Source organism: Macaca fascicularis, chromosome 2, assembly GCF_037993035.2.
Source record: "Macaca fascicularis isolate 582-1 chromosome 2, T2T-MFA8v1.1".
Classification (NCBI taxonomy): domain Eukaryota; kingdom Metazoa; phylum Chordata; class Mammalia; order Primates; family Cercopithecidae; genus Macaca; species Macaca fascicularis.
The window spans coordinates 160781776-160809431 of NC_088376.1; the positions used below are offsets into that span (position 1 = coordinate 160781776).

General features: G+C 38.3%; 1 protein-coding gene across 4 annotated transcripts in view; it reads left to right on the forward strand.

Moving 5' to 3' along the window:
- The window catches only part of KPNA1 (karyopherin subunit alpha 1), a 92936-nt gene that overhangs the window by 48966 nt on the left and 16314 nt on the right, over nucleotides 1-27656 (forward strand). For 2 of the 4 annotated variants that reach the window (XM_074033320.1, XM_005547987.5), the window contains 8 exons: nucleotides 524-631; nucleotides 4028-4127; nucleotides 6474-6568; nucleotides 13770-13901; nucleotides 15435-15523; nucleotides 15846-15945; nucleotides 17869-18032; nucleotides 25935-26013. In XM_074033320.1, the coding sequence (XP_073889421.1) occupies nucleotides 578-631; nucleotides 4028-4127; nucleotides 6474-6568; nucleotides 13770-13901; nucleotides 15435-15523; nucleotides 15846-15945; nucleotides 17869-18032; nucleotides 25935-26013 (813 nt within the window). In that variant the 5' untranslated portion in view covers nucleotides 524-577. Of the gene's footprint in view, nucleotides 1-523; nucleotides 632-4027; nucleotides 4128-6473; nucleotides 6569-7836; nucleotides 8027-8227; nucleotides 8364-9966; nucleotides 10090-13769; nucleotides 13902-15434; nucleotides 15524-15845; nucleotides 15946-17868; nucleotides 18033-25934; nucleotides 26014-27656 lie in introns of those variants that run through there. The other 2 variants (XM_074033321.1, XM_074033322.1) reach the window with 2 other exon arrangements.

Below are 27656 nucleotides of genomic sequence, written 5' to 3' on the forward strand. Positions count from 1 at the left end.
GCCTATGCAAATTAACGGGGCTGCTTTAAAGGTAGTGCTTAAGCAGTCATCATTTGTTGCCACTGGTTGCTGGATAGGTTGGGAAGGTCAGAAGCCTCAGTCCACCGTCTTTGGAGATTAGGAGGGAAGTATTAAGTCATTTGAACATCGTTTTTATTTTCATTTTCCCTGGTACGTTGTTAGGACTGTCCTGATGTATACTTTACATAAAGGGATGAGGAAAATGTCCAAGCATGACCCAGCTCCTTTTTCCAACCTTTTTTTTTCATGTCATGTAGTATCAGCCCTCTCTTAGTAAGTTTTACCTTATCAAGTGTTGTTTATAACACATTGTGATAGTTAATTGTATTTGATTATAAGACTGTGGAGAAATCTGAAATGGTTACTCATCAGTAAAAGCCGATGACTTTAGAATTTTAAAAATGATTTTCAAAGACTCCACTTTGAATGGGGTGCCTAGTATTTGAATGTTGAACTCCCTTGTGTTAGAATTTACGTTTACCACCAATCTTTTATATTTCAGTTATTCAAGCGGAGAAATGTTGCTACAGCAGAAGAAGAAACAGAAGAAGAAGTTATGTCAGATGGAGGCTTTCATGAGGCCCAGATCAATAACATGGAGATGGCACCAGTAAGATAATGAACTCTTTTTGGTGTTTTTGTGATGAAGATACGAGATGTAGATTTCCTTTTGAGTTTTAAAAAAAGGTTAGATGGCTACAAAAAGTACTTGGCATTTCATTTTTAAAAAGAATATGCTTAATTCCATGGTTCATATTTTGGATAAAGTGCAGTTAAACTGTAAGGATTAATTCTGCTATAAAAACTTATAAAGCTAATTATAAGATAAAATTGTTCTTTAAAAGTTGAATAATAATAGATACCTTATTTATTTATTTATTTTTGAAGAGACAGAGTCTTGCTATGTTGCCCAGGTTGGAGTGCAGTGGTGCAATCATAGGTCACTGCAATCTTGAACTCCTGGGCTTAAGTAATCCTCCTGCCTTGGCCTCCCAAATAGCTGAGACTGCAGGCATCTGCCACCATGACTGGCAAATTTTAAAAATTTTTGTGGAGACGGGATCTCACTGTGTTGCCCAGGTGAACTCTTGGCCTCAAGTGATCCTTTTGCCTTGGCCCCCCAAAGTGCTAGAATTACAGACTTGAGCCGTCAAACCCAGCCATAAGAGATACTTTAAAGAAAATAATGATTTTTTAATTCATTTACAAAATTGACCTGTTTGTATGATTTAAAAACTTGATTCCACATCAGAACTGTTGGATTTTTCTGTTGTGAACCATTTTGTTACTTTTTTGAAGTTAACATGAAGAGATAAAAGTCATGCTTTATTTGTATGGATTAGACCTATCTAGATTTAATTTTTATTTATTCTTTCTGAGAACTTTTGTATATTAAAGTGTTCTCTTCTCCCTCACCTTTTTTTTGGTAAATGGTGGCATACTATTCATGGTATTTTGTCGTTTTTGTTTTTATTTCATTTCATAGATCGCCAGTTTACATGAACCAACTTTTTTTGAGAGTTGGGGGGGTAGTAGTAGTATTTCCTTTGTAATTCATACAGACATAGCCAATGCCATCATTTTGTAATGAAAGTTTCTAGGCCCTTCAGAAAGCTAGTCTTTCCAGTTTTTTAAAAGAGGAACTGTTAAGTGAATATAAAGTGTTTTATGGATTGTATTAGTCAGGGTTCTCCAGAGAAACAGAACTAATGAGAGAAAAAAATTTAGTTTAAGAAAGTAGCTCATGTCTTTGGGAGCTGGCAAGTGTGAAATCTGTAGGGCACACTGGCCCAGTATAAATTCAGGTTAAGGGTTGATGTTGTTGAATCCCTTTTTCTTCAGAAAACCTAGTCTTTGCTCTTAAGGGTTTCAACTGATTGGATGAGGCCAACTTGCATTATGGGGCCGTCTACGTCAAGCATACTGGTTTAAATTTTAATCACATCTAAAAATTAACTCTCACTGCAACATCTGGACTGGTGTTTGATTAGATAACTGGATACCAGGATATCATAATCCAGTCAAGTTGACACATAAAATTAACCATCATAGTCTACCCCTTGCCAGCTGGTATCCATACACATCTCCTTACACCATATACTTTGTCTCAAATAAAGGTAACAGCAAAGCTGTACCTTATCTAAGATTACAACATTTTTTTTTTTTTTGAAACGGGAATCTTGCTCTGTCACCCAGGCTGAAGTGCGGTGGTATGATCTCGGCTCACCGCAACCTCTGCCTCCCGGATTCAAGTGATTCTCCCGCCTCAGCCTGCTGAGTAGCTGGGACTACAGGTGTGCGCCACCACCCCCAGCTAATTTTTTGTGTTTTTAGTAGAGATGGGGTTTCACCATATTGGCCAGGTTGGTCTCGAACTCCTGACCTCATGATCCACCCGCTTTGACCTCCCAAAGTGCTGGGAATACAGGCGTGAACCAGCACATCCAGCCAGATTACAACTTTCTTTTGTGCAACTGAAAATACATAGATGGTTCTTGACTTACGAGGGTTCAAGTCAGGATTTTTCAACTTTACAGTGGTGTGAAAGCCATATGCAATCAGTAGAAACCATATTTGGAATACCCATACAGTCACTCTGTTTCTTATTTTCAGTACAGTGTTAAGTAAATTACATGAGATAGTCAGCACTTTATTATAAAATAGACTTTGTGTTAGATCATTTGTTCAGCTTAGGCTAATGTACATGTTCTGAACATGTTTAAGGTGGGCTAGGCAATGAAGTTTGGTAGGTTGGGTGTATTAAGTGTATTTTTTACTTACGATGTTTTCAACTTATGATGTATTTAGTGGGGCATAACCCCATTCATTGTAAGTTGAGGCACATCTGTAGTTACTCTGCAGAAGAGGATGCAAAATCTTTGGGTGATGTTCACTCCTGTCCTTGATAGCCTGTGACTTAAATATTATAATGTAAAGTTAACAGTACTTAAATAGTGTGATGTAAAGTCAGTACAGCTTGCTATAAGAGGATAAGAGAGGGAAGATAAAGATATTTGCTTAATGTGTATATATATATATGAATGTGTTCATGCAAACATATTCATAACAAATCATATAGAAACCTTTAGGAATGAGTCTTGCAATTTTGAAAATACTTTTCTGATTCTTGAGTAGAATGCTTCATATATTCCCCTATGAGGATTTTTAGATATTGCTTACCAGTCATCCAGCATTTGCAGCTTAGTGCAGCTTTCTTTACAATTCATCTTGTTGACTGTTACCCTTCATGAAATAAGAACTTTGTTTCTTTGTGACAAATAACCCTGAGAAGAAAATTAACTGCTAATACTGGGGATGAGTTATGGTGGGAAATGGAAACATTCTAATAAAGCAAGGAGGTAGTGGGAAACTGGAAAGTTTTAATATAACAAGAAATAAATTTTAAATAAGTTTAAGAGTCAGCTGTTGAATTTGGCAGTGGCTAGATTTATACAGGACCACTCTATATACTCATTCAATAAATATTGCAGAGCATTTGCAGTACACCAGCCCTCAGTGTGATAGAGTGGTAAGACAGACAGAGTCTTGGGCTTACAAGGAGGTTACAGTATACTGGAGGAACACAGAAAAATATCTGGGAGTGTAATAAGGGCTGGGCATACAATTGAAATAGGGTGATGTGATAGAGATAGAGTGGCTACTTTAGGCTTGGAGGTCTTGAAAAGCCATCTTTTAAAACTTAACATTTAATTTTGATAAAGAAGAGCCAACCATGTGATGAACAAGAAGGGGAAGAGCAATAAGCTCCTTGTCTTATTTACTAGTAAGATTACTTTCTACTGTGAGCTTTTTAATGATAGAGAATTTGGCTTCATTATATTATTAATCATCTTACACATTTCTAGATGTAAAGATTGTCCTACCTTTGTATAACTTCTGGGGAAGTATGGTTAACTTAATGACTTGGCCATGATATCTGTTACCTTTGTTTCCTTTGAATTAAGGTTGATAATGTATTATATGTTCTTTTTGTTTGTGATCCCAGGGTGGTGTCATCACTTCTGACATGATTGAAATGATATTTTCCAAAAGCCCAGAGCAACAGCTTTCAGCAACACAGAAATTCAGGAAACTGCTTTCAAAAGGTGAGCTATGAATATGTTGAGTATATTTTTTCATCTCTCTACAAAATTACTTTCCCATAATCTGTTTTTCATACCACAGATAATTTGTTTTGGAGTATATTTATCAATAAAAGGATAAAAGCGTAGACATACATGTAATTGTGAACCATGCCTAAATTTTAAGTTTCCTGTGTATTTGTGGGATCTTACCAGGATCAGAAAGCAAAATTATTTTCATTTTTGGGTTATTTTATAAAAGACCTTATAGAGAATAGTAGTCAGTATCTCATGTTAATTCAAATTGAGAGATTAACTTTTTTTTATAGAGTAACTTTAAAAATATTACTTGAAAGGGCTATGATTGTTGATTTTAATGTCAGCAATTTACCACTGAAAGTTAAGAATGGATTTACTGGTGGGCAGGGTGATTACCTTTTTTTTTTTTTTTTTTTTTAAGACGGCTCTGTCACCAGGCTGGAGCACAGGCTGGGCACAATCTCAGCTCACTGCAATCTCCAACTCCCTGGTTCAAGCAATTCTTTTGCCTCAACCTCCTGAGTAGCTGGGATTACAGTTACATGCCACCACGCCCAGCTAATTTTTGTATTTTTTTTTTTTTGTATTTTTAGTAGAGATAGGTTTTCACCATGTTGGCCAGGATGATCTCGATCTCCTGACATCGTGATCCGTCTGCTTCTGCCTCCCAAAATGCTGGGATTACAGGCATAAGCCACTGCACCCAGCCAGTAGTTACTTTTTTTGGTATAATTAGTGTAGAATGGAATCTGATATTTGTTATCAACCTGGGCAAGTAAAAAGAATTCTGAATCAGATTATAATGTTGGTAGTAAATACTTAAACCCTCCAATATAAAGTTATGGTTGTTTAGGGTCATTGGTGATTAAAAAAAATTTAATATATCCCTTGAGGTTAAGTGGAATAAAAAGCTACCACTATAGACGAAAAAAAAATTGTCTTTTGCAGACTGCGTATTAAAAATATTTGAAGGAAATGTATACTTCCTCACCCCTTTAAAAAAAGTCTTATCTCTTTCAACATGCTAAGCCTAATGGTTTTCTTCTGTAATGTGCTTTTTTTTTTAAGGGCTTTCACCATTCTACTACCTTCCTGCATGTATTCTAGTTTGCCACCATCCCTCTTAAAAATGTGGTAACTAGAATCCAGTATTTCAGATATGTTGTTATTTATTTAGGGTATGGTGAGAGGTTACCTTCTTTGCCCTAAGAGTGTCTATTTTGATAATGTAGTCCAAGGTAGCTAGTTATTTTGATAGTCGTGGCATAGTAATATTTTGTTGAATTTTCAACAAACTAAACTCCCTAGTGCTTTTCTTTTTGAACTGTTGTAGGTTTTGTTTGTAAAGTCATGTAGATTTTTTAAAATTGTTTTAAACAATTTAGATGCTGAACTTTGCTTTATTTCTGTTTTTTTTGTTGTTGTTGTTGTTGTCTATTCTGACTTATTGTTGTTCTTTTTCTATGTTATTTCTGTAACTCAGCATATTAACTAGTTTATTGTAATCATCAAATTTGTTTTTTGTGTTTACCTGAGTGGTTAATAGAAATGTTGAACCAGGTAAATGGCATGTCATTAGAGTCCTCTCCAAATTAACATTGAACCGTTAGTCATCTCTTTCAGTAAGGCCATTGACTTGGGTAAGAGTCTCCCTAGTAGTATTGTGATCTAATTGCCGGTTTTCTGGCATTGCCACATGCATATTATCAGTAACTTTGTCAGTCTCTGACTGAAGTTATTAATCTGATTGTCTATGACATTTCCTTCCTATTTGCCTTACAAGTTTTGATTGAGTGACATCATTTATAGGATACTGTATTATCATGAATGAAAGTGAGATTAAGTTGGCAAGTCAGTCTTCGTAAATTCTTGCTAGCTCCTACAGGTACACAATTAAATTCTACAGGCCTACTGAGAATCTTGTAATGCAATTCCTTAAGACGATTTACAACAGACAAGAGCAGTTAGACTTAAAACCCATGTATAGGAAACAGGCTAGAAGGAAGTATACCAGAACAGTAACAATGGTCTTTTGAGGGTTTTTTTGCCCCCTGGTTTCTAGGTTTTCTAAAAAGTGGATGCAGTAATTTTAATTTTTAAGAATTCTTCCCATCCTTTTTTCCTATATTGAGACTTGTCTTCATTGTGAAACCTTTCAGACTACCCTATCCTCAAAGTGATAAACCCAGTTTGACATTTCATTTGTTTTGGATAGATTTCGAACATGAGAGATGGTAAATGGAGGGAGGGATGTTAAGGAGTTTTGAGTGTCAAGTTCTTGCATTGAAATCAAAGGACTTTTTTTTTTTCTTTTATTTTATGGGGAAACAGAACCTAACCCTCCTATTGATGAAGTTATCAGCACACCAGGAGTAGTGGCAAGATTTGTGGAGTTCCTCAAACGAAAAGAGAATTGTACACTGCAGGTGCGAATAATTTTTGTTTATTGCCTCATAACTTAATTCCCTTTGAAAATTTTTATTTTGTACACAAATTTGTTACTAATTTTTATCTGTATGAAGAATTAAGTTTGTTTATAATGATATTCCTGACAACTGCATTGCAAGCTGCTTTTATAGCTTTGTTAACATGTAGGCCTTCGTTACACTCTTTATAATTCTTGTCATTTTTAATCATTTAAAATGTTTTTTGATTGTGGATAATACTTCTCTAATCAGGAAATGTTTACAGCAGAGGAGCCGTTACAGCTAGGAACTTAAGTGTGGGCTACATAAACTTTGTTTTGAGGGAGTTTTAAATGATACTTGGTGACTTTCTCAGGATGGTGTAACATGGGCTAGATCAGAGTCTCATTAATTCCCAAATCTGTTCCTAATTAATTCTTCCTCCACCCCACAAAAAGCCAATAAGGAGATAACCTTGTCAGGAATCTGTGTCCTTATTGCTGTGTCAGTTTAGGCTTTCAGTACTCTACTATATGAGAGATTCCAAGAGGAAATTTTGTAATCTCGATTCAGAATTTTGGTTTTTTTTTCTTCTTCTTTTTCTTGAGACAGAGTCTTGCTCTGTCGCCGGTGCTGGAGTGCAGTGGCAAGATCTCAGCTCACTGCAAATTCCATCTCCCAGATTCAAGTGATTCTCCTGCCTCAGCCTCCCATGAAGCTGGGATTATAGGCGGCCGCCACCACGTCCGACTGATTTTTGTATTATTAGTAGAGCCGGGATTTTGCCATGTTGGCCAGGCTGATCTCGAACTCCTGACCTCAAGTGATCCACCTGCTTGGCCTCCCAAAGTGCTGGGGTTATAGGCGTGAGCCACTGTGCCCAGCCAGGAATTCAGTAATTTTCATAAGAAAAGAAACCAACAGTCAGCTGACTGTCATCCTGGAAGTTATCTAGAAATTCTAAAATACTATTTCCCCCCCGCCCAGATAAAGTTGGGTTTTTAGTAAACTGATGATTTTTTAGTAAACTTCCCTGGAGTAACCAACTGAGTCAGTGCCTTTATTAGTAACAAATATATGTGATCCCTAAATTCTCACCTGTAGGATCTAATCTCAAAGGCTTAGACCTTGAGACTATGTAACTACAAAAATTGGTTAGATGCCAAGTTGATCACAAAATGGGATTATCTTTCTAAGAAAATATTGGCCAAAAACTAGTTAATCATAGAGATATCCCCCATCCCTTGTGTGCTGTTCTTTACTCAGGCTGGAACCATGTAGACACTGGGGCATTTTTGTAAATGATAGCTCTTGTCCCCAGGTTCCTTACTGTCCACACCATTATAGATTATTCCTACAACTTGATGATTTGCCTTGATGTTTTCTCTTCTTTCCTCCTATCCTTTCTTTCTCTTTGTTTTACACTCTTTGTTGCGGTGATGAGTTCCTTCCAGAGGAAAAACAAGAAATCCAGAAAAGGTAGAGTACTTCAATGTCCCATCAGTTTTTCTTCTCCAGTTTGACATTTACCAGTTCCCATGCTCATTTGAATTAAGGTTCTGTTTTGCTAGCTGCCTCCTGGATTGTAATTCTGGTCCCCATCTAAGGCCACGATCATCAGACACCTGAAAAATAATCACGTTCACCCTGAGAGCAAGGGAAGAGAGAGACTTTTCTCAGGAAAAAAGGAAATCCAGACAAACAACACTGCAGAGAACAGAGCCTGATCCCCTAAGCAACCTGCCAAGAACCAGAGGGACCAAATGAGGAACCTTACTGCAGTTTATCATTTGAAATGATTTGTAGGAAGAGGGAGGTAGGGAAAGTTATTTTGTTCGTGCTGAAAAAAGTGTTTCTATCCTGTCTCTGGGAATGAGAGTAGATGAGAGATACTGAATTTACTCCTTGATCTGGCAGTTTTTATTAGGTGGTTGTGGAAGTCTAGTTCTTTTATGCATTAAACATAGATGGTATATAACCTTTCAGATCTAAAATGAAAAAAGTCGGAGAAATGGATCTTTCCACATCTCTGCATTCCCTTGTACTCCTTAAAAAGTACAAGTATATTCTCAGACAGTGCCCTCTTCTGGCTAAGACATTCTACATCTTTTTTTTAATTCATTACTCTGTAATTGTGGAACTTGTATTTTAACACATCTGAAGATGAAAGCCTTCAGAAATCTCTAATTTGCTTCTACGTAAACTCCCAGATTCCACCCTTGTGCAAACTAATAATTAGGCTGAAATATTGCAGAATGATTCCTCTGGAAGTGATAACCTCATGATTTTATGAGGATAGTCTTAGCTCTCCTAAGACTGAGAAATAACCAACCTGTTTGTTATCTAAGGGCCATCTCTAGCTTTTTTATGTGTACATTTAAGGACACCATGGTGTTCTTTCTCCACTGTGACTAGTGGGGACCTTTGACCACCTAGAAGCAAGAAGGGCAAGTATATTGAGAGAGACCTTAAAGCCAGGAGACTTGTTGCTCTACCATGTTTTCAAATAATTAGACATGCTCTGGGAAGCTTGGAGGTTACTCCTTCCTCTGTGTTCTTGGAGAGCACACAGATGTAAGCTATCCCTGATACTTTTACCTGCTTACTAAAAGTTGAATAGTGCAGCTTTGGAATAGGGCTTTTGTCATTTCTCTTCCAGAAGGAGAGTCATACTGTGTGGTGCCAAGAGGAAATTTGATGGCTCAGCTCACTAATAAATCTTGTGAACAAACTTAATTTCTTCATTCCATAAATAAAGAACTGTGAATCCTAGTGAAGGGTCTTTTTATGTTCTTTCTGGCTTCCCAAGTCAGTAAGGTACCTCAAACCAGGGAGATAAAAGTGCCTGCTTTGAGCATTGCTGCCCAGGTACTGAAGGTGAACATGGGTGGAATCTAGGATTTTGGAAGCAAACAATGCCTTTTAGCTAAGAGCATTCTCAAGCTCCGTGACATCTAGGTCTCAGATAGACTTGAGCCCTTGTCATGAGACTGGTCTGGTTTATGGCATGGTCTGTGAGCCTATTCTGTTGGTTCTTTGAGTCCAGGCCCAGTATCTTTGTACTGTCCTTTGCAATGCTGAGATGTGGCATTCCCAAACTTTCTTATAGAAGCTTATAAAAATAGCTAGAAATAAATATATTGCCTTCTGTTTCCAAATATTAGACAGATAATCCTTGAAAAACTGTAAATTTGAATTACATTGGCTTAGTTTCCCCTTTTCTGCCTTTCTTGTCCCCTCTAAAAGCTTAATGTGATAAACTGCAGTAAGCCTTCATCCTCCTGTGTCTTTTCCCATCTTCATTGATCTCTCTGCCTTTCCTGGAAAGTTGCTCAGATGACTCAGGCAGTGTTCTCTGCAGAGTTTGCAATCTGGGTTTATTTTTCTGATGTGAGCCTTTCTTTTCACTTGCTCTCCAGGTGAGCCTGGCATTTGCTAGGAACCAGAGTGGAACCGGCAAAGTGGCCAGCAACAGAGTCCTGATCCAAATGGAGAAAGGGAACCAGGCGTACCTCAACCTGGAGTGGGAAACTTGATAGGAGGTCAGAAGTACTTCAGCTTTGGATTCTCATTTTCCTTATTTAAGGAACTGAGCGCCAGAAGGTAGAGACTAAGAAAGGGAAGAGAGAAAGCATCAAACCTTCAGTGTGCAGATTTCAGTTGTAGCCTTATTTAGTGAGTTCAGGACAGTGAAAAATAATGAGTGGAATTACAGTTTATAAGTAGTTACAGCTGCATGATAGCTTGTTTCCTTGTATGGTGCCATTCTTGGATATTAAGAATATAATAGTTTAAAACAATAAAAGAAGTGAAAATTTTATTTGGCCACCATTTGTTACTTCAGCAATACCATTTCTTAGATTTTTTTTTTTTCCAGGTTAATGATTTCCTCGTAGTAGGGTTGCTTACTTTAATTAATTTCTTTGGCTGTTTCTATCATCACTTTATGCATATGTATTTGCCATCAATTCTAGGCTTTCCCATTTCACAACTATTTCTTGTTAAATTCTAATCTAGTACCCAAGGCTGAAACATTTAGGAAAAAAAAAAACAAAAATAGATGGCAAATCTCAGTGGAGTACAGCTTTAAAGTATAGACTATGATGAAAGGGAAGTTATGTAGTTTAAAGTACATCTAATTTTTAAAAACGTATACTCAAATACGTTTAACAGTTACTTCTTCTAACATTAATAGAGACAGACCTATACTCAGGGAAATTCTGTTTTTTACTCCCCCCCTCTCATACATATATGGATACATGCATAAACATACATATATATCACACATGTGTAGATGGGTGTAGAAAATTTCACAAATACAGCTTGATTAGCTTTCACAAAGTGAAAACAGCAAAGTAATCAGCACCCTGTGTGTTTTTATTGCCTTTTTAATGCATGAATATGGTTGTATTTTCAGTGGTCCTCTTGTTAGAGTTACCCATTTACTTCTATCCCCAGTAATAGCAAAGATGTTCTTGATTTTCATTCCTGAATTGCATTCAGAGGTTATCATCATTGTATACTACTTAGTGATGAGCATAACTGGCATGTTATTCTTTTGCTAAGATGTAATAATTTCTCTCTCTTTTTACCATCTGTATTCAGGCTGTTATTCACTTATTTTTCATTTTCTTAGTCATTGTCACTTGAATTGTTTTGCTTTTGTATTTTATTAACTTGTGTAGCTTCTGGAATTCTCCCTCATTTCCCCTGAGATCTTTGGTGCTAAACTCAAGCAGTTTGAATGCTGGCACCAATTAGTATTCTAAGTAATTTTTTCTCACCAATAACTCTGTACTATATCCCTATGTACCCAGGTTATAATTATAATTTCTTTGCATCCAAATCTCACTGTAATCTTTTTCTTTTATACAGACGGTATGTATTCTGGTCTTATTTTTTTTCCAGATTACTTTTCCTTACAGTTTCCTTTTATTTGACTTGATGTTTGCAGTATCTGATGACTGTTTATTGAACTTTGAGCCTGCCTTGTGGTGGGACAGTTTGCTTTTATACTTACATCATATGACTCTGGTTTACAAATTAATTTTCCTAGTAAGCAAAAGAAACTACATTTTAGGTGAACTTGTTTTTTATTTTTTAGTATAAATAATCTGACATACTGTTATTTAAAATTTCTTGTACTAGATATCCAAACTACAAGCAATTGAAATATTTCTGGGTCAGCATTATGTTTCAGGAAACTATGACTGGGCTTCATAATGTATTAGATTAGGAGGCTGTAACAGTCCTTGTCTTGGACTGTGTAACATTACTCAAATCATTAGTCAAATTGTTGGATTTTTTTGGATAGTTTCCTCATTTGTACACAAGAAAAGCCAGATACCTTACATCTCTGGGTTATCGTAGGGATCTTCTGCGAGTATGTGAATAGTACTTTGAAAATATAAAGTGGCCGGGATCACACCTGTAATCCTAGCACTTTGGGAGGCCTAGATGGGAGGATGACTTGAGGTCAGGAGTTCAAGACCAGCCTGACCTACATGATGAAACCTTGTCTCTACTAAAAATACAAAAATTAGCCGGGCGTGATGTTACATGCCTGTAATCCCAGCTACTTGGGAGGCGGAGGTTGCAGTGAGCTGAGAATGTGCAATTGCACTCGAGCCTGGGCAACAAGAGCGAGACTCCGTCTCAGAAAAAGAAGATATAAAGTACGGTACAAATGTCAAGTTTTAATTCAGACGTACTGAAAGGGTCGGAGTGTTGTTTTCATTAGTAATTTAATCACAGGGATAAATATGGGAAGAATTTTTATTTCATGGTACCTGGGGTTTAATGTGCAAGTCTCCAGAATTTTTGTTATAACAAAAAGGGACCAGATACGGGCTCCTTAACTGAAGTGCTCCTACTATGGGCCTCCCTGCTGCTGCTAAACCCCCTTACCTCACTCATGTGTGTCACTTTTATAGTTTTCTTTGGAACATCCATTGGTTATGTGTCTTCTGCTATGAATTTTGTATCATTAGCATAGCTTTGAATGTGATTTGATCAGATTGCCCATTTCCTCTGTCTTCCTCTATTCCCAAAGATTAATGAATTTAGTTTTCTACCTGACAGCTACCTTTTAGTTAATCTGGAAGCTTAGAAGAATCACAGGTCATTTGATGATGACTTGTTATTGTCTCTGATTTAAAGGACATACCATGGAATTTTTCTTTTTTTCTGTGTATGTGCTTTATTAAATAGAAGAGAGAATGGAGGAAGAAACAATCTGAAATGTAATTAAGAATTCTTAACTAAATAGAGTACATTATTGGATTTCTCAATATTAGGCTAAAGAGTCAAGTTAGTGTTAGAGATATATTTTAGTGTAGTATGCTCTATTTTTTGTTGGCCATAATTTCCTTTACATCTTCTGTTTATCAGTGCTATAATGCTATATATCAACCTTTAGTCAGTTTACCTTCATTTTTCTCTCCCTATTAAGAATGCCCAAAAAGTCCTGTCTCTGTATTTTGGTTTGGAGCTCTCTTATTTATTGGAAGCTCTTATGCTTTGAAGTTGTCATTTCTTTTCATTATGTGCTGTTAACTCCTTTCACCTACCTAACATTTGATACCTTTTGCCTTTTTCACTGTGCCTATATTTTATGTTTCACACTAACATTCTCTCCCCATTTTACTTTGCCCATTCTACAGAAGTTTGTAAACCTTTTTTTTTTTTTATTAGATAACATACATGGTACAGGTTAAAAGGCACATAAAGCTTTCCAGTGAAAAATGTCTTTTTCATCCTTGTTCCCTAGTTACCAGGACCTTTCCATGCAGGCAACAAGTATTTAGTTTCCTATAACTCCTTCTAGAGATAATCTGTGCAATAAGTAAATTAATGCATGTATTCCTTTTTAATGCTTTTAGAAAATATGGTATAATGCCATATTAATGTACACTGTTTGCATTTTGTTTTCATGTATATCTTGGGAGATCATCCCATATCAGCATATGTAACACTCCCTCATTCTTTTTATGGCGTCATGTTTACTCTTTCTTGAACTGAAATTTTAGACACCCTGAATATTCTTCTAGGTTGAGGTGTCTCTTCTGGATGTTCTTTTAAAATTAATAAAGTACTCAACTGATAGGCTACGTGCAAATAATGATCTCAGAATCTTTTTTTCATGTACAGAAAATGTTACTGTTATAAGTAAATAAGCTTTTACATTCTAAAATGATAATGAAAATTATTTTTATCTTTATAGTTTGAATCAGCTTGGGTACTGACAAATATTGCTTCAGGAAATTCTCTTCAGACCCGGATTGTGATTCAGGCAGGAGCTGTGCCTATCTTCATAGAGTTGCTCAGCTCAGAGTTTGAAGATGTCCAGGAACAGGTAAAAATGAAACAAAAGGAAGCAGCTGAAAGAAATTTTTCGGCTGGGCACGTCGCTCATGCCTGTAATCCCAACATTTTGGGAGGCCGAGGTGGGTGGATCACAAGGAGTTCGAGACCAGCCTAGTCAACATGGTGAAATCCTGTCTCTACTAAAAATACAAAAATTAGCTGGGCGTGGTGGTGTGTGTCTGTAATCCCAGCTACTTGGGAGGCTGAGGCAGGAGAATTACTTGAACCCAAGAGGCGGAGGTTGCAGTGAGCCGAGATCGCGTCATTGCACTGCAGTTTGGGCAACGAGAGCAAGACTCCGTCTCAAAAAAAAAAAAAAAAAAAAAAAAAAGAAACAGTATTTCCCTTCAGTCATAATAAGGGGCTGAGTTTTGCCAGTTGGCTTTGGTAATCTATGGATTGTCACAAAGGAGTGTTCTAGAAATTTAGTCTTAATCAAATAGAAAATGTCTTAGTGACTGTAGGCGGAATTTCTCTTAGACACAAAATAATCTTCCCCTTCCAAACCTGACATTCTTTAAGCCATGTATATGTACTTTTTTAGACCATGTAAGCAGTTACTGATAGAGGTTTTTTCTTGTAGAAATTTCAAGTGTTGAAAGTAGACCAGTTGCTGTGGCTCATGCCTGTAATTCCAGCACTTGGGAGGCTGAGGTGGGCAGATTGCTTGAGCCCAGGAGCTCGAGACCAGCCAGGGCACCATGGTGAAACCCCATCTCTACAGAAAATAAAGTAGGTGGCCATGGTGGCACACGCCTGTTGTCCTAGCTGTTTGATAGGCTGAGGTGGGAGGGTTCACTTGAGCTCCAGGAGGTGGAGGCTGCAGTGAGCCGAGATCACACCACCATACTCCAGCCTCGGTAACAGAGCGAGACCTATCTCAAAAAAAAGAAAGTGGCTAGTCTTTGCTACTTTTGTGCAGAAGGGTACAGAAAACAAACTTCTTTTTGTTCACTGTTTTCTTATGTAAGCAAGAAAATTCTCTTTTTCTTGCTTTCTTGCTTTACTTTGCTTTTCTTTCTTTCTCTCTTTCTCTCTCTCTCTTTCTTTCTTTCTGTCTGTCTTTCTGTCTGTCTGTCTTTCTGTCTTACAATCTCTGTCACCCAGGCTGGAGTGCATTGGCTCAATCTTGGCTCACTGCAACTCTGTCTCTCAGGTTCAAGCAATTCTCATGCCTCAGCCTCTCGAGTAGCTGGGATTACAGGCGCCTACCACCACACCTGACTAATTTTGTATTTTTAGTAGAGATGGGGTTTCACTGTGTTGCACTCCAGACGGGGTGACAGAGTGAGACTCTGCCTCAAAAAACAAAAACAAACAAAAAAGAATTAGTTCTTTCCTTTAATAAACTGAAAACCTCTGTTTATTGTATACTCTTGGATACTACTTATCTTCCCCCCCCAATCCTACAACTATTTCATTTGACTCGCCAATGAACGTGTTATTGTGGTATACTGGCATCTGAAAGAATTATGAGGGAATTAAACTATGTAGCCTTTATTAATGAATGATTCTTTCACAGGCAGTCTGGGCTCTTGGCAACATTGCTGGAGATAGTACCATGTGCAGGGACTATGTCTTAGACTGCAATATCCTTCCCCCTCTTTTGCAGTAAGTTTCTTCTTCCTTCTTCCTTTTTGAGAATAAAAATGTAAGAGATTCCTCAGAAAGCATTACATCTTTGGAAATCATTTTGGATTTTCTAGTGTTATTTTTTATTCCAGATATTTTCTTGTATAGATCATTTCCTCCAGCACCCTATCTTTTTCCGTGCCAAAATTCTGAATTACTTGCATCAGAATTAATGAAGTTTTAATGTTTTGGAGAAAAGCTGTCTGAAGACATCTCTTTATCAAAAGTATTATTTAGTATTTATGTCATCAGATAATCACTGTCTGTTATATAGTTTACCATTGTACCATCGTGCTTGTAGGTTATTTTCAAAGCAAAACCGCCTGACCATGACCCGGAATGCAGTATGGGCTTTGTCTAATCTCTGTAGAGGGAAAAGTCCACCTCCAGAATTTGCAAAGGTAAGGACTATGCTTTTGGGACATTGGCAGAAAAATACAATTAAAAGAATATAGCAACCAATAGTAAGGTGAACAGAAAGATAATTTTTGTTAAAATTTAAAATGTTAGAATTTTATCTGTTTTCAGACAAACAGTGTTGTTTTTGTTGGTTTTCTTTATTATTTAAAAAGCAAATTTAAAGCATAACTTGAAGGTGCACATTTACGAAGGGACTGCAAATAAAGCATAGCATGAAGGAAGAATTTGTAAAGCTTATTGAAATTAGGCTGCATACAATTAGTATACTGTATTAAGAGACTATCCTTTCAGTTCTCTTAAAACAATGGTTCTCAAAATGTGATCTGTGAGTTCTCTGGGAGTCCATGAGATTCTTTTTTTTTTTTCAACAGGTTTTTGGGGAACAGGTGGTGTTTAGGTACATGAGTTACTTGTTGAGTGGTGATTTCTGATATTTTGGTGCACCCATCACCCAGGCAGTATATACTGTATCCAGTGTGTAGTCTTTCATTTCTCACCCACCTCCAGTCCTTTCTCCCTGAGTCCCCAAAGTCCATTGTATCATTCTTACGCTTTTGTGTCCTCATAGCTTAGCTCCCACTTAATGAATGAGAACATCTGATGTTTGGTTTTCCAGTCCTGAGTTACTTTACTTAGAATAATGGTCTCCAGTTCCATCCAGGTTGCTGCAAATGCCATTGTTTCGTTCCTTTTTATGGCTGAGTAGTAGTCTATGGTATATATATCACATTTTCTTTATCTACTTGTTGATTGATGGGCATTTGGGCTGGTTCTGTGCATTTGCAATTGTGAATTGTGCTGCTCTAAACCTGTGTGTACAAGTATCTTTTTCGTATAATGGGTAGATACCCAGGAATAGGATTGGGCATCAAATGGTAGATATACTTTTAGTTCTTTAAGGAATCTCCACACTGTTTTCCATAGTGGTTTTACTGGTTTACACTTCCAGCAACAGTGTAAAAGTGTTCCCTTTTCACCACATTCATGCCAACGTCTATTTTTCTTGTTTGTTTGTTTTTTGGTTTTTTGAGACAGTTTTGCTCTTATTGCCCAGGCTTATAGTGCACTCGTATGGTCTTGGCACACTGCAACCTCCACCTCCTGGGTTCAAGTGATTCTCCTGCCTCAGCTTCCCGAATAGCTGGGATTACAGGCGCACCACCACCACGTCCAGCTAATTTTTGTATTTTTAGTAGAGACGGGGTTTCACCATCTTGGCCAGGTTGGTCTTGAACTCCTGACCTCAGGTGATCCACCCACCTCAGCCTCCCAGAGTGCTGGGATTACAGGCATGAGCCACCGTGCCTGGCTGCATTTTTTAATATGTTTATTGGCTGTTTGTATATCTACTTTTGAGAATTGGCTGTTTGTGTCCTTAGCCCACTTTTTGATGGGATTGTTATTGTTAGATTTGAATTTCTTGATGGGATTGTTTTTGTTAGATTTGAATTTCTTGCAGATTCTGGATATTAAACGGGTTTTTTTGTAGTTGTTTTTAATTTGGAATCATATTTCACTGAATTCATCTTAAAACCTTAGCATTTTTGGTCTATAACAAAGTATCTGAAATACAGAATTTTATAGCTTTCGCATTTGTGAAAGTTCCTTTACCTATTTAGTCCACAAAGAATGTGTTTTGACAGGGAATCTCACTCCAAGAATTGATGTATATAAAACTTTGCTCTCTGAAATTATTTTCCTTGGGCTTTGACTACAGATTAGTGCAAGATCACTGACAACATTGCCAAAGACGGAAATGCCACTTAGGTACTTGCTGCTTCATCTTTAGAAGAGCAAATCACCCTAGAAGTCACCAAGTATATGCCTGGTTGCCTTCTTGAGTATCTCACCTCACTTCTGGCTTTAGGCTATTAAATTTCATAATCATCATTTTCCTTTTACAGGTTTCTCCATGTCTGAATGTGCTTTCCTGGTTGCTGTTTGTCAGTGACACTGATGTACTGGCTGATGCCTGCTGGGCCCTCTCATATCTATCAGATGGACCCAATGATAAAATTCAAGCAGTCATCGATGCGGGAGTATGTAGGAGACTTGTGGAACTGCTGATGTAAGATATCTTTTAGAAAGTGTGTCCACTTTTTTCCCCTTGGTACTAGTTTTCTAGCTGCTAATACTTAAATATTAATTGATTATACATGATAATGATTTATTGTGCTTTGGGCTACTGTTTTTGTTACTTGTTTATGTTGATGTCAGATCCGTTTGTCTTGTTTTATTGAGGTTTATAGAGAACCTCTTACTCCTCTGCTGTTAGCAGACCTTTGGCAGAAACATTGGGAAAACTCCGATATGTGTAGTTGCAGGCTCGTACTGGATGACCTGAGATCAACCACTGGACATCAGAAGGCATACTGCCACTAAAATAGTCATTCCTTATCTGTCTCATTTAGAGCTTATTTTAGACAAGTATCAGAAATTGAATCTTATTTTGCTTTATCATGTCTGTGATGCTTTTGATAACGAAGTGGAAAATTTACTCGTGACAAATAATATGAGACCGTAATAATCAAATTTTTAGATACTGCAGAAGAAAAAAAATGAAAATGATAACATAATGGAGAAATGGTACAGTTACAAGCCATGGGAAATTCAAAGTAGAAAGTAGATGCAAGGAGACATTGTCTCGAACATGACATTTGGAATAGATTAGATAGTTATAATGTATTAATACAAAATACAAAACTCTGGGATTATAGCAGGCTACAGACCGGATGCAGATCAGTAATGTCGTGCTAATGTGAATTAATGGCAGTATGATGCTGCAGGAGTCTGAAGTACATCATTCAAAATCTGGGAAGTAATCCTTTGTATTCTTCAGTCACTAGACTACTATATATTTTAGCCATTTTTTTTTTGACTTTTTAAAAAATACTTTAAGTTCTAGGGTAAATGTGCACAACATGCAGGTTTGTTACATAGGTATACATACGTACCATGTTGATTTGCTGCACCCATTAACTTGTCATTTACGTTAGGTATTTCTCTTAATGCTATGCCTCTGCCTGCTCCCCACTCCACCACAGGCCCTGGTGTGTGATGTTCCCCACCCTGTGTCCAGGTGTTCTCATCATTCAGTTCCCGCCTATGAGTGAGAACATTCAGTGTTTGGTTTTCTGTCCTTGTGATAGTTTAGTCAGAATGATGGTTTCCAGCTTCATCCATGTCCCTGCAAAGGGTATGAACTCATCCTTTTTTATGGCTGTATAGTATTGCATGGTGTATATGTGCCACATTTTCTCAATCCAGTCTATCATTGATGGACATTTGGGTTGGTTCCAAGTCTTTGCTATTGTGAATAGTGCTGCAATAAACATGCATGTGTCTTTGTTGTAGCATGATTTATAATCCTTTGGGTATATACCCAGTAATAGGATCACTGGGTCAAATAGTATTTCTTGTTCTAGATCCTTGAGGAATCGCCACACTGTCTTCCACAATGGTTGAACTAATTTACACTCACCAACAGTGTAAAAGTGTTCCTATTTCTTCACATCCTCTCCAGCATCTCTTGTTTTCTGACTTTTTAATGATTGCCATTCTAACTGACGTGAGATAGTATCTCATTGTGGTTTTGATTTGCATTTTTCTGATGACCAGTGATCATGAGCATTTTTTCATGTGTCTGTTGGCTGCATAAAAGTCTTTTATGAGAAGTGTCTCTTTATATCCTTTGTCCACTTTTTGAGGGGTTGTTTTTTCTCATTGTGGTTTTGATTTGCATTTTTCTGATGACCAGTGATCATGAGCATTTTTTCATGTGTCTGTTGGCTGCATAAAAGTCTTTTATGAGAAGTGTCTCTTTATATCCTTTGCCCACTTTTTGAGGGGTTGTTTTTTCTTGTAAATTAATTTAATTTCTTTGTAGATTCTGGATATTAGCCCTTTGTCATAAGAATGCTTGTGATTTTTGCCCATTGATTTTGTATCCTGAGACTTTGCTGAAGTTGCTTATCAGCTTAAGGAGATTTTGGGCTGAGATGATGGGGTTTTCTAAATATACAATCATGTCATCTGCAACTAGGGACAATTTGACTTCCCCTTTTCCTAACTGAATACTCTATTTCTTTCTCTTGCCTGATTGCCCTGGCCAGAACTTTCAACACTATATTGAATAGGAGTGGTGAGAGAGGGCATCGTTGTCTTGTGCCAGTTTTCCAAGGGAATGCTTCCAGTTTTTGCCCATTCAGTATGATATTGGCTGTGGGTTTGTCATAAATAGCTCTTATTATTTTGAGATATGTTCCATCAATACCTAGTTTATTGAGAGTTTTTAGCATGAAGGGCTGTTGAATTTTGTCAAAGGCCTTTTCTGCATCTATTGAGATAATCATGCGGTTTTTGTCTTTGGTTCTGTTTATATGCTGGATTACGTTTATTGATTTGCGTATGTTGAACCAGCCTTGCATCCCAGGGATGAAGCCCACTTGATCGTGGTGGATAAGCTTTTTGATGTGCTGCTGGATTCGGTTTGCCAGTATTGTATTGAGGATTTTCGCATCAGTGTTCATCAGGGATATTGGTCTAAAATTCTCTTTTTTTGTTGTGTCTCTGCCAGGCTTTGGTATCAGGATGATGCTGGCCTCATAAAATGAGTTAGGGAGGATTCCCTCTTTTTCTGTTGATTGGAATAGTTTCAGAAGGAGCGGTACCAGCTCCTCTGTGTACCTGGTAGAACTTGGCTGTGAATCCATCTGATCCTGGGCTTTTTTTGGTTGGTAGACTATTAATTACTGCCTCAATTTCAGAGCCTGTTATTGGTCTATTCAGGGATTCAACTTCTTGGTTTAGTCTTGGGAAGTGTATATGTCTAGGAATTTATCCATTTCTTTTAGATTTTCTAGTTTATTGGCGTGGAGGTGTTTATAGTATTCTCTGATGGTAGTTTGTATTTCTGTGGGATCGGTGGTGGTATCACCTTTATCCTTTTTTTATTGTGTCTATTTGATTCTTTTCTCTTCTTTATTAGTCTTGTTAGCAGTCTGTCAATTTTATTGATCTTTTCAAAAAACCAGCTCCTGGATTCATTGATTTTTTTGAAGAGTTTTTTGTATCTCTTATCTCTTTCAGTTCTTTTCTGATCTTAGTTACTTCTTGCCTTCTGCTAGCTTTTGAATTTGTTTGCTCCTGCTTCTCTAGTTCTTTTAATGGTGATGTTGGGTGTTGCTTTTAGATCTTTCCTGCTTTCTCTTGTAGGCATTTAGTGCTATAAATTTCCCTTTACACACTACTTTAAATGTGTCCCAGAGATTCTGGTACATTGTGTCTTTGTTCTCACTGGTTTCAAAGAACATCTTTATTTCTGCCTTCATTTTGTTATTTACCCAGTAGTCATTCAGGAGCAGGTTGTTACGTTTCCATATAGTTGTGCAGTTTTGAGTGAGTTTCTTAATCCTGAGTTCTAATTTGATTGCACTCTGGTCTGAGAGAGAGTTTGTTATGATTTCTGTTCTTTTACATTTGCTGAGCGGTGTTTTACTTCCAATTATGTTGTCAGTTTTAGAATAAGTGCAGTGTGGTGCTGAGAAGAGTGTATATTTTGTTGATTTGGGGTGGAGAGTTCTGTAGATGTCTATTAGGTCCACTTGGTGCAAAGCGGAGTTCAAGTCCTGGATATCCTTGTTAACCTTCTGTCTCGTTGATGTGTGTAATATTGACATTGGGGTGTTAAAGTCTCCCATTATTATTGTGTGGGAGTCTAAGTCTCTTTATAGGTCTTTACAGACTTTATGAATCTGGGTGCTCCTGTATTGGGTGCATATATATTTAGGATAGTTAGCTTTTCTTGTTGAATTAATCCCTTTACCATTATGTAATGGCTTTGTCTCTTTTGATCTTTGCTGGTTTAAAGTCTGTTTTATCAGAGACTAGGATTGCAACCCCTGCCTTTTTTTGTTTTCTGTTTGCTTGGTAGATCTTCCACCATCCCTTTATTTTGAGCCTATGTGTGTCTCTGCACGTGAGATGGGTCTCCTGAATACAGCACACTGATGGGTCTTGACTTTTTATCCAATTTGCCAGTCTGTGTCTTTTCATTGGGGGATTTAACCTATTTACAGTTAAGGTTAATATCGTTATGTGTGAATTTCATCCTATCATTATGATGTTAGCTGGTTATTTTGCCCGTTAATTGATGCAATTTCTTCCTAGCATTGATGGTCTTTACAATTTGGCATGTTTTTGCAGTGGCTGATACCGGTTGTTTCTTTCCATGTTTAATGTGTCCTTCAGGAACTCTTGTAAGGCAGGTCTGGTGGTGACAGACTCTCAGCATTTGCTTGTCTGTAAAGGATTTTATTTCTCCTTCACTTATGAAGCTTAGTTTGTCTGGATATGAAATTCTGGGTTGAAAATTCTTTTCTTTAAGAATGTTTAATATTGGCCCCCACTCTCTTCTGGCCAAGAGATCTGCTGTTAGTCTGATGGGCTTGTCTTTGTGGGTAACCTGACCTTTCTCTCTGGCTGCCCTTAACATTTTTTCCTTCATTTCAACCTTGGTGAATCTGACAATTATGTGTCTTGGGGTTGCTCTTCTTGAAGAGTATCTTAGTGGTGTTCTCTGTATTTCCTGAATTTGAATGTTGGCCTGCCTTGCTAGGTTGGGGAAGTTCTCCTGGATAATATCCTGCAGAGTGTTTTCCAACTTGTTTCCATTCTTCCCATCACTTTCAGGTTCACCAGTCAAACATAGATTTGGTCTTTTCACATAGTCCCATTTTTCTTGGAGGCTTTGTTCTTTTCTTTTTACTCTTTTTTCTCTAATCTTGTCTTCACACTTTATTTCATTAATTTGATCTTCAGTCACTGATATCCTTTCTTCCACTTGATCGAATTGGCTACTGAAGCTTGTGCATTCATCACGAAGTTCTTGTGTCATGGTTTTCAGCTCCATCAGGTCATTTAAGGTCTTCTATACACTGTGTATTCTAGTTAGCCATTCATCTAACCTTTGTTCAGGGGTTTTAGCTTCCTTGCGATGGGTTAGAACATGCTTCTTTAGCTCGGAGAAGTTTGTTATTACCGACTGTCTGAAGCCTACTTCTGTCAACTCATCAAAGTTATTCTCCGTCCAGCTTTGTTCCGTTGCTGGCAAGAAGCTGCGATCCTTTGTAGAAGAGGCGCTGTACTTTTTAGAATTTTCAGCTTTTCTTTCTAGTTTCTCCCCATCTTTGTGGTTATATCTACCTTTGGTCTTTGATGTTGGTGACCTACAGGTGAGGTCTTGGTGCGGATGTCCTTTTTGTTGATGTTGATGCTATTCCTTTCTGTTATTAGTTTTCCTTCTAACAGTCAGGTCCCTCAGCTGCAGGTCTGTTGGAGTTTGCTGGAGGTCCACTCCAGACCCTGTTTTCGTGGGTATCACCAGCAGAGGCCACAGAATAGCAAATATTGCAGAACAGCAAATATTTCTGCCTGTTATTTCCTCTGAAAGCTTCATCCCAGAGGGGCACTCGCCTGTATGAAGTGTCTCTCAGTTCCTACTGAGTGGTGTCTCCCAGTTAGGCTACTGTTGCAGGAAATCAGGGACCTGAACGGAGGGACCAGCTGAAGCCACGGCCAAAGGACATAAATTGTGAAGATTTCATGGACATTTATTAGTTCCCCAAATTAATACTTTTATAATTTCTTATGCTTGTCTTTACTGTAGTCTCTGAACATAAATTGTGAAGATTTCATGGACATTTATCACTTCCCCATTTAATACTCTTATAATTTTCTATGCCTGTCTTTAATCTCTTAATCCCGTCATCTTCGTAAGCTGAGTATATATGTCGCCTCAGAACCCTGTGATGATTGCATTATCTATACAAATTGTTTGTGAAATGTGTGTTTGAACAGTATGAAATCTGGGCATCCTAAAAGAACAGGATAACAGCGATTTTCAGGCAACCAGGGAGATAAGCATTAGGTCTGACTGCCTATGGGGCCGGGCAGAACAGAGCCATATTTCTCTTCTTGTGAAAGTGAATAGGAGAAATATCGCTGAATTCTTTTTCTCAGCAATGAACAGCCCTGGGGAAAAAATGCAGTCCCAGGCGGAGGCCTCTAAAATGGTCGCTCTGGGAGTGTCTGTATTATGCAGTTGAAGATAAGGGATAAAATACACCCTGGTCTCCTGCAGCGCCCTCAGGCTTGCTAGGGTTAGGAAATTCCAGCCTGACAAATTCTAGTCAGACCAGTTGTCTGTCTCGAACCCTGTTTCCTGTTAAGATGTTTTTCAATGACAATGTGTGCACAGTGGGATGTGAAACTTCATCCGCAATTCTGATTTCGCCCTGGCCTTGCGATCTTGCTCTGCCCCCATTTTCCCTGTGATATTTTATTGCCTTTTGAAGCATGTGATCTCTGTGACCCACACCCTATTTGTACACTCCCTCCCCTTTGAAAATCGCTAATAAAAACTTGCTTGTTTTGCCGCTTGGGGGCATCACGGAACCTGCCAACATGTGATGTCAGCCCCAGACACCCATCTGTAAAATTTCTCTCTTTTATACTTTCTATTTCTCAGACGGGCCGACTCTTAGGGAAAATAGAACCTACACTGAAATACTGGGGGCTGGTTCCCCCGATAGGCCACATGGGGCCGTCTGTCCATTCTCAGAGCTCAAATACCATGCTGGGAGTACCACTGCTCTCTTCAGAACTGTCAGACAGGGACGTCTGCAGAAGTTGTCTGCTGCCTTTTGTTCAGCCTATGCCCTGCGCCCAGAGGTGGAGTCTAGAGAGATAGTAGGCCTTGCTGTGGTGCAGTGGGCTCCACCCATTTGGAGCTTTCTGGCTGCTTTGTTTACCTACTCAAGCCTCAGCAATGGCAGACGCCTGTACCCCCACCAGGCTGCAGCCTCGCAGGTCGATCTCTGACTGCTGCGCTAGCAGTGAGCAAGGCTGCGTGGGCATGGAACCCGCTGAACCAGACATGGGAGAGCAGTCTCCTTGTCTGCCAGTTGCTAAGACTGGGAAAAGCACAGTATTTGGGCGGATGTGTACTGATTTTCCATGTACAGTCTGTCACAGCTTCCCTTGGCTAGGAAAGGAAAATCCCATGACCCATTGTGCTTCCTGGATGAGGTGATGCCCTGCCGTGCTTCGGCTTGCCCTCTGTGGGCTGCACCCACTGTCCAACCAGTCCCAGTGAGATGAATCAGGTACCTCAGTTGGAGATGCAGAAATCACCCATCTTCTGCGTCAGTCACGCTGCGAGCTGCAGACTGGAGCTGTTCCTATTTGCCCATCTTGGAATGGAACCCAGCCATTTCTTTCTAATCATCACATCTTAAATTTGAAGGAACTGGCACGGTTTTTAGAGAGTGATCAGTCTCATTTAAGTGGAGGGAAAAATAGGACCCTTAAGGAAAATCAAAAGATAGTGACTTACTTAGCTAGAAATAAGGACTTAATATCTGTCTTTAAATATATACATATGGCTTTGTGGAGTGGTTTTTGGACCAGTAAGGCAGTTTAGTAAGTTTAGTTGAAAGACCTTTGTATTTGGAGTGTGACTCCTGACTTGCATTTTCAAGTTAGTTCAGCTGTTGATGTGTCACTTTTACCTCTGTGAAAATTAAGACAATTTATAAAACTTAAAAATGTTACGTACATGTTAACTGTTGCTCTCAATTATCTCAGCAACCATACAAGAGCAAGTAAAGAGGAAATGAAACCTATATTAAAGAAAGAGAGGGAAACTTGAAATCCAGGTGATGGAATAGCTGGGAAAGATTCTTCAGAAAGATTGGTAGTTTTTTCCAAATGTACTAAAATAAGAGGAAAGACAGTTATTCTAGGGAAGACCAGACATTCCATCATCATGATAAATGTTCCCTTAATTAACCCCATGGGTACATTTCTGCTCTAAAATTCTATCACTATTTTTTGTTTTTAAATTTTGATCTTAAAGAAATGAAACTAAGGATAGAACTGTTGGCTATAACATTACTTTTTGTTTTTGCAGGCATAATGATTATAAAGTGGTTTCTCCTGCTTTGCGAGCTGTGGGAAACATTGTCACAGGGGATGATATTCAGACACAGGTATGAAGAAGTGGTAACTGTTTCTTTTTTCCTTTAAAAACAGTACATTGAACTTCATGATCATATTTCTATTACCATATTTTACTCCATATTGTTAGGGAAACTTGATACTGCGTTTCACTAATGTTTAAAAATGTTTGGCCAGGCACAGTCGCTCACCCCCATAATCCCAGCACTTTGGGAGGCCGAAGTGAGCGGATCACCTGAGCTCAGGAGTTCGACACCAGCCTGGGCAACACGGTGAAACCTTATCTCTACTAAAAATACAAAAAATTAGCCGGTCATGGTTGCGCATGCCTGTAGTTCCAGCTACTCGGGAGGCTGAGGTAGGAGAATCGCTTGAACCCGGGAGGTAGAGGTTGCAGTGAGCTGAGATCGTGCCACTGCACTCCAGCCTGGGCAACAGAGCGAGACTGACTCAAAAAAAAAAAAAAAAGTTGGTTTAGGCATCTACTCTCAGTACCTTCAGTATCTCCGACTTGACCTGTTGCCTGTAGTAATTTGGGGTTCTCCTATGATAGTGACTATTTTTTGGTCAGACATTTGTTTTTCTTCACTCCTATTTGAAATAGTTCTGATGAGCATCGGAATCCTCTCGTAGCATCTTTTCTCTGTCTTTGTCATCTCGATATCACCTTCTCTGATAGCTTTCTCCTTTTGTACATGGTAAGTCCCCTGTGTGAGGAAGATTCTTCCCTCCTACTTTCTAATGTCCCCATCTTCTCCATTCAACTTCTGTATCAAGACACACCATTCACAGTGCATTGTTCTAGCTGTATTTCTTCCTGAAATCTCAGCTGTGTTGTGACGTTGAAGTCTTTTGGTTCTTCTGCCTCAGTGACCACTTATTTCTCCCTAGCAAGCTCCTTTTCCTCTTGTCTCCTTTTGTGAACATCATTCACGGGGCAATCTTTCAGCCTCATTCATAGGTCTTTTTTATAATGTCAGTGATCACCCTTGTGTGCATGGATTGAGAATTGGGAATTGAGTTTTAGCCTTAGCATTTTCTTCACCAGTTCTGACTTTCAGCAATACATTTAATGCCTTTTCTAATCTCTAAAATTAAGGAGATTAGATTTGCTCTCTCAGTTGTCTTCTAACTGTAATGTATTTACTTTAAATTTATTGTCTACACAAGGGAACTCATTTTCCCTTGTACTATCTGAACTTCTGCTTATGTTCCCCTGTATCAGTGAATGGCACCAACAGTTCCCCTGAAACCTGGACCAATCAGCTTGATTCTTTCCTCCACCTCCCTCATCAGTTACTAAGTCCTGTTTTTCTGTCTCTGTTCATCCTTTGCAGGGCTTAGTTCAGACACTTCAGAAGAGAACAGTAGAAGAAACTAATACATGTTTGACTATATTTGCATAAAATTTCTCTGGAAGGATATACAGGAAACTGAAAATATTGGTTGTCTTTGAGGGGAACTTGTTGGCTGGGATACAAGAAGGGGAAAGAGACTTTTAACAACTATAGTGTCTTTTATACCCTCTGAATTTTTGAACCCTATCAGTATCTTTCTGTCCCTCACCCACCTCCATATGCTGTATGCTTTTGCCGTATTTGTTCCTTAAATTGGCTGTGGCCACTCTCAGCTCTGAGCTTTAACACATGGTTTATTCCCTCTGCCTGGAACATAT